Source organism: Phalacrocorax carbo, unplaced genomic scaffold (genome assembly GCF_963921805.1).
Source record: "Phalacrocorax carbo unplaced genomic scaffold, bPhaCar2.1 SCAFFOLD_263, whole genome shotgun sequence".
Classification (NCBI taxonomy): Eukaryota; Metazoa; Chordata; class Aves; order Suliformes; family Phalacrocoracidae; genus Phalacrocorax; species Phalacrocorax carbo.
The window spans coordinates 32,682-43,311 of record NW_026990268.1 but is presented as its reverse complement, the minus strand read 5'-3'; the positions used below and the strand labels follow the sequence as shown (position 1 = coordinate 43,311).

At 70.2% G+C, this 10,630-nt stretch overlaps 1 protein-coding gene and 1 long non-coding RNA gene across 2 annotated transcripts in view; one reads left to right on the top strand and one right to left on the bottom strand.

The window, feature by feature from the left end:
* On the bottom strand, positions 1-1,569 carry LOC135310921 (uncharacterized). The gene is made up of 3 exons (XR_010370863.1): positions 1,214-1,569; positions 809-916; positions 1-47 (listed from the first exon to the last, which is right to left on the bottom strand). It is a non-coding gene; the product is annotated as an uncharacterized LOC135310921 (long non-coding RNA).
* A 2,112-nt stretch (positions 1,570-3,681) lies between these two features.
* The window catches only part of PRR12 (proline rich 12), a 34,038-nt gene continuing 27,089 nt past the window's right edge, over positions 3,682-10,630 (top strand). Inside the window, 2 exon segments of the mRNA XM_064440049.1 lie at positions 3,682-3,830; positions 8,172-8,284. Coding sequence (XP_064296119.1) covers positions 3,745-3,830; positions 8,172-8,284 — 199 coding nt within the window. The 5' untranslated portion in view covers positions 3,682-3,744.

The following is a 10,630-nucleotide window of genomic DNA, read 5'->3' as shown; positions in this document are numbered from 1 at the left end:
GGATGTACCCCAAAATCGCCTCACGCTCGTACAGGAACCCGTCGGGGCTGGGGGGGGGGGGGGGGGGCGTGGGGGGGTCACGGGGGGGGCCCCAAACTTGGGGGGCAGGTGCAGGGTTGGGGCCCCCCCCCCCACCCCACAACTGGTATTGGGGCATCCAGGGAAACCCCCTGGGGATGGGGAGAGCCTGGGGGGGGGGGGGTCTGGAAGCTTTACGGGGGGTTCCCAGGAGTTTGGGGGGCCCCAAGGGGAGTTTGGGGGTTCAGGGGGGACTCGGAGAGGGGTCCTGAAAATGGGGGAGGGAGTTTAGAGAGGGTCTGGGGGCTTCAGGGAGAACCTTGTGGGGGGGGTGTCCCCAAGTGGAGTTTGGGGGGTCAGAAAAGTTGTCGGGAAGTTTATGGGGGTCCTGGGGGGGTCCTCGAAAGCCTGGGAGGGGTTGGGGGCTCAGAAGGGAAATGGACGGGTCTCAGCGGGTTTGGGGGGGCCCCAGTGGGGTTTGGGGGGTCTCCGGGGGGGCTTGGGGGTCCCTCACGTGACGACGGGGTCCCAGCGGTGCTGGGGGGTTTGGGGGGGGCCCTGGGGGGATTTGGGGGTGCCCCAGGGGGGTTGGGGGGTCCCTCATGTGACGACAGGGTCCCGGCGGTGCTGGGGGGTTTGGGGGGGCCCTGGGGGGATTTAGGGGGGGGCCCCCAGGGGGGTTGGGGGGTCCCTCACGTGACGACGGGGGGTCCCGGCAGGGCTGGGGGGTTTGGGGGGGGCCCTGGGGGGATTTGGGGGTGCCCCCAGGGGGGTTGGGGGGGTCCCTCACGTGACGACGGGGTCCCGGCAGGGCTGCAGCGAGAGGCAGCAGCAGTCGAAGTCCTTGACGGCGTCGCGGCCCCACCCCGCACCCGCTGGGTGCCGTAGCCCGAGGCCGCTGGGGGGGGGGGACACGGGGACACCGTCACCCCCCCGGGTCCCCCAGACGCCCCCCGCCACCCCCCGGCTTCCCCCTGCCACCTCCATGTCCCCAGGTCCCTCCCGCGACCCCCACATATCCCCCGCGTCCCCCCACCACTCCCCGTGTCCCCAATATCCCCCCGTGCCCCTCTGCGACCCTCCCCACACCGCCATGTCCCCGTTCCCCGCCATGTAGCCCCACATCCCCCCGTTTGCCCCCCCACATCCCCCCGTGCCCCCCACATCCCCCCACGCCCCCCCCCCCGCCGCCCACCCGTGTCCTTCTTCTTCTCGTGGTAGGTGTACACGGCCCCCGCCGTGCAGTTCTTCCCGTGACGCGTCATGGCGGCCTCGGAGGGTCCGGGGGGGGGTCGCGGGGGGGGTCCCGGGTGGTCCCGGGGGGTCTTCGGGGGGTCCCCGGAGCGGGTGGGGGCGGGGTGGCCCCGGCCTTTCCTCTCGCCGGTCGCTCTTCGCTCTTCCGCCGCTACCGGAAGCCGGAAGTGCCTCGACCGGAAATGCCACGCCGGAAATGGCCCCCACCCAGAGTAAGGGGACGTGCCCCCCGCCGCGCTTCCGGGTGCAGCAGCAAAGAGGGTCCGGGCGGGCCCCGGCCCGCCGGTTCCCCCCCTCGGCGGAAAACCCTTTGTTCCCCAGCACCTCCCAGTCGCCCCCCAGCACCTCCCAGTCCCACCTCAAGACCCCCCAGCGCCTCCCTGATGTCCCTCCCAGTCCTCCCCGCTCACCTCCCAGTTGCACCCAGTTCTCCTCACCACCTCCCACTTACATCCAGCTCCCCCAGTTCCCCTCCAGTTCTCCCAGTCCCTCCCAGTAACTCCCCCAGAAGCTCCAGCTCCCCCAACTGCCTTCCACCTCTCACCCAGTTACTCCCAGTTCCCCAGTAACCCCTCCAGAGTCTCCCACCTCCCCCTAGTACATCCTACTCCTTCCCAGTTACTCCCAGTCCCCCCCAGTAACACCGCCAGGGCCTCCCAGCTCCCCCCAGCACCTCCCACCTCCCACCCAGTTACTCCCAGTTCCCCAGTAACCCCTCCAGAGCATCCCACCTCCCCCTAGTACATCCTACTCCTTCCCAGTTACTCCCAGTCCCCCCCCAGTAACACCGCCAGGGACTCCCAGCTCCCCCCAGCACCTCCCACCTCCCACCCAGTTACTCCCAGTTCCCCCAGTAACCCCTCCAGGGCCTCCCACCTCCCCCTAGTACATCCTACTCCTTTCCAGTTACTCCCAGTCCCCCCCAGTAACACCGCCAGGGCCTCCCAGCTCCCCCCAGCACCTCCCACCTCCCACCCAGTTACTCCCAGTTCCCCCATTAACCCCTCCAGAGCCTCCCACCTCCCCCTAGTACATCCTACTCCTTTCCAGTTACTCCCAGTCCTCCCCAGTAACACCGCCAGGGCCTCCCAGCTCCCCCCAGCACCTCCCACCTCCCACCTCCCACCCAGTTACTCCCAGTTCCCCCAGTAACCCCTCCAGGCCTCCCACCTCCCCCTAGTACATCCTACTCCTTTCCAGTTACTCCCAGTCCTCCCCAGTAACACCGCCAGGGCCTCCCAGCTCCCCCCAGCACCTCCCACCTCCCACCCAGTTACTCCCAGTTCCCCCATTAACCCCTCCAGAGCATCCCACCTCCCCCTAGTACATCCTACTCCTTCCCAGTTACTCCCAGTCCCCCCCAGTACATCGCCAGGGCCTCCCAGCGCCTCCCACCTCCCTCCCAGTTACTCCCAGTCCCCCCAGTAACACCGCCAGGGCCTCCCAGCGCCCCCCACCTCCCTCCCAGTTACTCCCAGTCCCCCCCAGTGGAAACCCCAGTGCCTCCCACCTGCCCCCAGCACCTCCCAGTAACCCCCAGTACCTCACACCTCCCTCCCAGTACACCCCACTCCCCCCGTGACCCCCATGACTCCAGAGCCCACGCCCCCTCCGTGCCATGGCCACGCCCCCTCAACGCTCCCACTGCCTCGCCCCGCCCTCCTCCCCGCCCCATAGGATGGCCCCACCCCTTCACCGCCTCGCCCCGCCCCTTCCCCGACTCTGCCAATCTCCCACTGCCACATCGCCCCGCCCCTTTCCCCGACTCTGCCAATCTCCCGCCACAGCCTCGCCCCGCCCACTTCCCCGCCCACCAATCTTCTTCTGCCTCTTCGCCCCGCCCCATTCTCTGCCCCCGCCGCATTGCCCCGCCCCTTTCCCCACCTCCGCCAATCTCCCGCCGTCGCTTCGCCTCTCCCCTTTCCCCGCCCCCCGCCGCTTCGCCCCGCCCCTTTCCCCGCCTCCGCCAATCTCCCGCCACCGCCTCGCTCCGCCTACTCCCCCGCTCCGCCAATCTCCCGCCACCGCCTCGCTCCGCCTACTCCCCGTTCCGCCAATCCCCCTCCGCCGCCTCGCCCCGCCCCTTCCCCACCTCCCCCGCCGTCTCGCCCCGCCCCTTCCCCTTCCCCGCCAATCCCCCTCCGCCGCCTCCCGCCGCCCCGCCCCCTCCCCCCGCCCCCGCCAATCCCCTTCCCCCGCCCCGCCCCGCCCCTCCCCGCCGCGCGGTGCATTGTGGGAGGAAGCGGCGGCGGCGCGGCCCCGCCAGCCCCAACATGGCCGCTCCGTGACCGCCCCCCCCCCCGCCGCCGCCGCCGCCGCCGCCGCCACCGCCCTCCGCCGCCCCCCGCCCCCCCCCCGCCGCCCCCCCCCTCCCCGGCCCCGCCCGGCCCCGGGGGCGCCGCCGCGGCGGGGGCCGCCCCGCCCCGCCCCGCCCGTGGCCGCCCCCCCCCCCGCCCGCTCCCCGCCGCCCCCATGGACAGGAACTACCCGGCCGCCGGCTTCGGGGACCCGCTGGCCGCCGGGCCCAGCTGGACCTACGAGCGCTCCGCCAAGGCCAGGTGAGGGGCCGCACCGGGGGGGCGGGGGGGCTGCGGCCCCGGTGCTCCGGGATCTGGGGGGCTGGAGGCCCGGTGCTCCGGGATCTGGGGGGTTGGGGGTGCTGGGGCCCCCGTGCTCCGGGATCTGGGGCGCTGGGGCCCCGGTGCACTGGGATCTGGGGGGCTGGAGACCCGGTGCTCCGGGATCTGGGGGGCTGGAGGCCCGGTGCTCCGGGATCTGGGGGGTTGGGGGTGCTGGGGTCCCCGTGCTCCGGGATCTGGGGCGCTGGGGCCCCGGTGCACTGGGATTTGGGGGGCTGGAGGCCCGGTGCTCCGGGATCTGGGGGGCTGGAGGCCCGGTGCTCCGGGATCTGGGGGGTTGGGGGTGCTGGGGCCCCCGTGCTCCGGGATCTGGGGCGCTGGGGCCCCGGTGCACTGGGATTTGGGGGGCTGGGGCCCCGGTGCAGCAGGATTTGGGGGGCTGCGATCCCGGTGCACCAAGACTTGGGGTGCTGGAGGCCCAGTGCACCAGGATTTGGGGTGCTGGGGCTCCATTGCACCCGGGACTTGGGGTGCTGGGGCTCCATTGCACCCGGGACTTGGGGTGCTGGAGGCCCATAGCACCAGGATTTGGGGTGCTGGGGCTCCATTGCACCCGGGACTTGGGGTGCTGGAGGCCCAGTGCACCAGGATTTGGGGTGCTGGGGCTCCATTGCACCCGGGACTTGGGGTGCTGGAGGACCATAGCACCAGGATTTGGGGGGCTGAGATCCCGGTGCACCAGGGACTTGGGGTGCTGGAGGCCCATAGCACCAGGATTTGGGGTGCTGGGGCTCCATTGCACCTGGGACTTGGGGTGCTGGAGGCCCATAGCACCAGGATTTGGGGGGCTGAGATCCCGGTGCACCAGGGACTTGGGGTGCTGGAGGCCCATAGCACCAGGATTTGGGGTGCTGGGGCTCCATTGCACCCGGGACTTGGGGTGCTGGGGCTCCATTGCACCTGGGACTTGGGGTGCTGGAGGCCCATAGCACCAGGATTTGGGGGGCTGAGATCCCGGTGCACCAGGGACTTGGGGTGCTGGAGGCCCATAGCACCAGGATTTGGGGTGCTGGGGCTCCATTGCACCAGGGACTTGGGGTGCTGGAGGCCCAGTGCACCAGGATTTGGGGTGCTGGGGTCCCGGTGCACCAGGGACTTGGGGTGCTGGGGTCCCGGTGCACCAGGGACTTGGGGTGCTGGGGTCCCGGTGCACCAGGGACTTGGGGTGCTGGAGGCCCAGTGCACCAGGACTTGGGGTGCTGGAGGCCCAGTGCACCAGGGACTTGGGGTGCTGGAGGCCCAGTGCACCAGGGACTTGGGGTGCTGGAGGCCCGGTGCACCAGGGACTTGGGGTGCTGGAGGCCCAGTGCACCGGGACTTGGGGTGCAGGAGTCTCCTTACAGAAGGATTTTTGGGTGCTGGGGCTCCGGTGTACTGGGATTTGGGGTGCTGGGGCCCCGGTGTACTGGGATTTGGGGTGCTGGGGCCCCAGTGCACCAGGCACTTGGGGTGCTGGAGGCTCATAGCACAGGGTTTTGGGGTGCTGGGGGTTCCAGGGGTCCTGGTGCACCAGGATTTGGGGTGCAGGAGTCCCATTGCAGCAGGATTTTTGGGTGCTGGGACCTCGGTGCACCAGGACTTGGGGGTGCAGGGGTCCCATTGCAGCAGGATTTTTGGGTGCTGGAGACCTGGTGCACCAAGATGTGGGGTGCAGGGGTCTCAGTGTGGCAGGATCCGGGGGGTTGGGGGTGCAGGGGTCCCGGTGCATGGGGTACGGGAGTATTGGGGTGCTGGGGTGTTGGTGCAGCAGGGACTGGGGGTGCTGGGGTCCCAGTGCAGCAGGATTTGGGGTGCTGGAGATCTGGTGCGCTGGGGTCTGCGGGTGCTGGGGCCTGGTGCGGCGGGATTTGGGGTGCCGGGGTGCCAGTGCTCTGGGTGCAGGAGTATCGGGGTGCTGGGGTGCTGTTGCACCAGGGGCTGGGGGTGCTGGGGTTGCAGGGTCCCGGTGCAGCAGGACTTGGGGTGCTGGGTCCCAGTGCACTGGGTGCAGGAGTATTGGGGTGCTGGGGCCCTGGTGCAGTGGGATTTGGGGTGCTGGGGGGGGGCTGGGGTCTGGGTGCAGTGAGATTTGGGGTGCTGGGGCCCCTGTGCACTGGGGGCTGGGGGTGCTTGGGGTACCAGTGTACGCGGGTTTTGGGTGCTGGGCTCCCCATGTAGTGAGATTTGGGGTGCTGGGGCGTCAGGGACTGGGGTGCTGGGTCCCGGTGCACTGGGTGCAGGAGTATCGGGGTGCTGGGGTCCCAGTGCATGAGGCACTGGGGGTGCTGGGGTATCGGGGTGCTGGGGTCCCAGTGCATGAGGGACTGGGGGTGCTGGGGTATTGGGGTGCTGGGACCCAATTGCACTGGGACTTGGGGTTCTGGGGTGCCGGTGCACGATGATTTGGAGGTGTTGGGGTCCTTTTGCACCAGGGACTGGGGTGCACTGGGTGCTGGGGTGCAGGGGTCACTGGGTGCTGGGGTCTCCGTGCAGCAGGTGCAGCAGCTTTGGGGTGCAGGAATACGGGGGTGCAAGGTCCCGGTGCTCCGGGTGCTGGGAGCTTAGTGCACAGAGGGCCGGGGTGCTCTGGGACTCGGGGTGCTGGGGTCCTGGTGCACTGGGTGCAGGAGTGCCGGCGTCTCCCTGCACTGGGTGCACCCGGGCTTGGGGTTTTGGGGTGCTGGGGCGTCCGTGCAGTGGGTGCTGGGGTGCTGCCGTCCCTGTGCACTGGGATTTGGGGTGCTGGGGCCCCATGGCACTGGGTGCTGGGGTCTCTGTGCACCCGGGCTTGGGGTTTTGGGGTGCTGGGGCGTCCGTGCAGTGGGTGCTGGGGTGCTGCCGTCCCTGTGCACTGGGATTTGGGGTGCTGGGGCCCCATGGCACTGGGTGCTGGGGTCTCTGTGCACCCGGGCTTGGGGTTTTGGGGTGCTGGGGCGTCCGTGCAGCGGGTGCTGGGGTGCTGCCGTCCCTGTGCACTGGGATTTGGGGTGCTGGGGCCCCACGGCACCGGGTGCTGGGGTCTCTGTGCACCCGGGCTTGGGGTTTTGGGGTGCTGGGGCGTCCGTGCAGCGGGTGCTGGGGTGCTGCCGTCCCCGTGCACTGGGATTTGGGGTGCTGGGGCCCCATGGCACTGGGTGCTGGGGTGCCGGTGCAGCGGGTGCAGCAGCTCCTGGGATGTCAGTGCACGGGGTGCGGGGTCCCCGGGGTGCCGGTGCACAGGGTGCGGGGTCTCACCCAGTGTCTCTCGCACAACTCCAGCAGCTCACAACCGCACGTCGGGCCTGTTGCACGACTGTAGGTGGTTCCTTGCGCTGTGTCACACCCGTTGCCCGCCTGTGGGCAGCTCACAACCGCGTTTCACACCTCTTGTGCGGCTGTAGGCGGTTCCCTGCCCTGTGTCACACCCGTTGCCTGCCCGTGGGCAGCTCACAACCGCGTTTCACACCTCTTGTGCGGCTGTAGATGGTTCCCTGCCCTGTGTCACACCTCTTGCCCGCCTGTGGGCAGCTCACAACCGCGTTTCACACCTCTTGTGCGGCTGTAGGCGGTTCCTTGCGCTGTGTCACACCCGTTGCCCGCCCGTGGGCAGCTCACAACCGCGTTTCACACCTCTTGTGCGGCTGTAGGTGGTTCCCTGCCCTGTGTCACACCTCTTGCCCGCCTGTGGGCAGCTCACAACCGCGTTTCACACCTCTTGCGCGGCTGTAGGCGGTTCCTTGCACGGTGTCACACCCGTTGCCTGCCCGTGGGCAGCTCACAACCGCGTTTCACACCTCTTGTGCGGCTGTAGGCGGTTCCCTGCCCTGCGTCACACCCGTTGCCCGCCCGTGGGCAGCTCACAACCCTGTTTCACTCCTCTTGTGCGGCTGTAGGTGGTTCCCTCCCCTGTGTCACACCCGTTGCCCGCCTGTGGGCAGCTCACAACCGCGTTTCACACCTCTTGTGTGGCTGTAGGCGGTTCCCTGCCCTGTGTCACACCCGTTGCCCGCCTGTGGGCAGCTCACAACCGCGTTTCACACCTCTTGTGCGGCTGTAGGCGGTTCCTTGCACGGTGTCACACCCGTTGCCCGCCTGTGGGCAGCTCACAACCGCGTTTCACACCTCTTGCGCGGCTGTAGGCGGTTCCCTGCCACGTTTCGCGCCTGTTGCCGCTCACAGCCGGGCATCGCGCCCGTCGCACGATGGCGTGTGGGGGTGTGGGGGGGTTGTGAGGGTGTGCGGGGGGGTGAGGGTGCGAGGGGGGGTGACTGTGCGAGGCGCTGACGGCCCTGCCCCCCCCAGCCTGGTGTACGGGGGCTCGCGGGCGTCACACCCCGACCCCGACCTGCTGCACCGCCAGCCCTACGGCGCCCCCCACCCGCTCCAGGGCTATGCCGCCAACCACCACCCCGCAGGTACAGCCGCCGCCGCCGCGGCAACACCCCGGCCCCGCGACCCCGGGTCCCTTTGTCACCCCAACCCCGCAGTACCCCGACCCCGCGACACCGGGTCCCTTTGTCACCACAACACCCTGACCCTGTGTCACCCTGACCCTGTGGTACCCCAACACCCCAAACCTGCAACCCCGGGTCCCTTCGTCACCGCAACACCCCGACCCCGTGTCACCCTGACCCCGTGTCACCCCAACACCCTGACCCCGTGGCCCCAGAGGCCTTCGTCACCGCAACACCCCAACCCCATGTCACTGTGTCACCCCGACCCCGTGTCACCCCAGCCTCACAACCCCGTGCAACACCGTGTCACCGTGTCACCCCGTCACCCCCCGACCCCGGGTCCCTTTGTCACCCTGACCCCTGTGTCCCCGCGTTGCTTTGTCACCGCGAGCTCCCCTTCCCACGACACCCCAGCCCCAGCTCCCGGTGTCACCGTGTCACCGTGTCACCGTCACCCCCTGCTTCCCGTGTCCCCACGTCACCGCGACCCCGTGCGCACCCCGTCCCCGTGTCCCCAGCGCCCGTCCCCGTGTCCCCTCATGCCTGTCTGTGTCCCCACGCGTGTCCCCACGCTCCGTGTGTGTCCCCAAACGTGTCCCCACGCGTGTCCCCGTGCTCCCTGCGTGTCCCCACACGTGTCCCCATGCTCTGTGTGTGTCCCCACACGTGTCCCCACGCGTGTCCCCGCGCTCCCTGCGTGTCCCCACGTGTCTCCCCACGCCCCGTGTGTGTCCCCACACGTGTCCCCACACTCCCTGCGTGTCCCCACACGTGTCCCCACGCTCCATGTGTGTCCCCACGCGTGTCCCCACACATGTCCCCACGCTCCCTGCGTGTCCCCACGCCCCGTGTGTGTCCCCACACGTGTCCTCACGCGTGTCCCCACGCTCCCTGCGTGTCCCCACGTGTCTCCCCACGCCCCGTGTGTGTCCCCACACGTGTCCCCACACATGTCCCCACGCTCCCTGCGTGTTCCCACGCCCTGTGTGCGTCCCCACGCGTGTCCCCACACATGTCCCCGCGCTCCCTGCGTGTCCCCACGCCCCGTGTATGTCCCCACGTGTGTCCCCACGCGTCCCCACACGTGTCCCCACGCTCCCTGCGTGTCCCCACGCCCCGTGTGCGTCCCCACACGTGTCCCCACCCCTGTCCCTCCCTGCGTCCCCGTGTCCATGGCCACGCCGGTGTCCCCCCACTCGCATCAGCGTCCCCGTCCCAGCGCTTGTGTCCCCAAGCTGTCCCCGGGGAGGCACGTGGTGTCCCCGTGGTGTCCCCTGGGCACGGCCACGCTGTCCCCCGGGTGTCCCACGGTGTCCCCGGGGTGTCCCTGAGCTGTCCCGGGGTGTCCCGCTGTGTCCCACGGGTGTCCCCGACGTGCCCCCGGGTGTCCCCAAGATGCCCCACTGTGTCCCCGAGCTGCTCCTGGGGTGTCCCCGAGCTGTCCCCGCAGTGTCCCCGAGTGTCCCCGTGGTGTCCCTGCGGTGTCCCCGAGCTGCCCCAGGGAGTCCCCACGCTGTCCCCGGGTGTCCCCACGGTGTCCCTGGGTGTTCCTGAGCTGTCCCTGGGTGTCCCCAGGGTGTCCCCGAGCTGCCCCCAGGTGTCCCCGGGGTGTCCCCGAGCTGCCCCCAGGTGTCCCCGGGGTGTCCCTGAGCTGCCCTGCGCTGTCCTTGGGGTGTCCCCGGGTGTCCCCGGGTGTTCCCACGGTGTCCCCCGGGTGTCCGTGAGCTGCCCTTGGGGTGTCCCCGGGGTGTCCCCGAGCTGCCCCCAGGTGTCCCCAGAGTGTCCCCGAGCTGCCCCCAGGTGTCCCCGGGGTGTCCCCGAGCTGCCCTGCGCTGTCCTTGGGGTGTCCCCGGGTGTCCCCGAGTGTTCCCACGGTGTCCCCGGGGTGTCCCCGAGCTGCCCCCAGGTGTCCCCGGGGTGTCCCCGAGCTGCCCCCAGGTGTCCCCGGGGTGTCCCCGAGCTGCCCTGCGCTGTCCTTGGGGTGTCCCCGGGTGTCCCCGGGTGTTCCCACGGTGTCCCCGGGGTGTCCCCGAGCTGCCCCTGGGTGTCCCCAGGTGTCCCTGAGCTGCCCCGCGGTGTCCCTGGGTGTCCCCGAGCTGCCCCGCGGTGTCCCCGAGCTGCCCTGCACTGTCCCTGGGGTGTCCCCGGGTGTTCCCACGGTGTCCCCGGGGTGTCCCTGAGCTGCCCCTGGGTGTCCCCAGGGTGTCCCCGCACTGCCCGCGGGTGTCCCCGAGCTGCCCAGGGTGTCCCCCGGGTGTCCCCGAGCTGCCCTTGGGGTGTCCCCGGGGTGTCCCTGAGCTGCCCCCG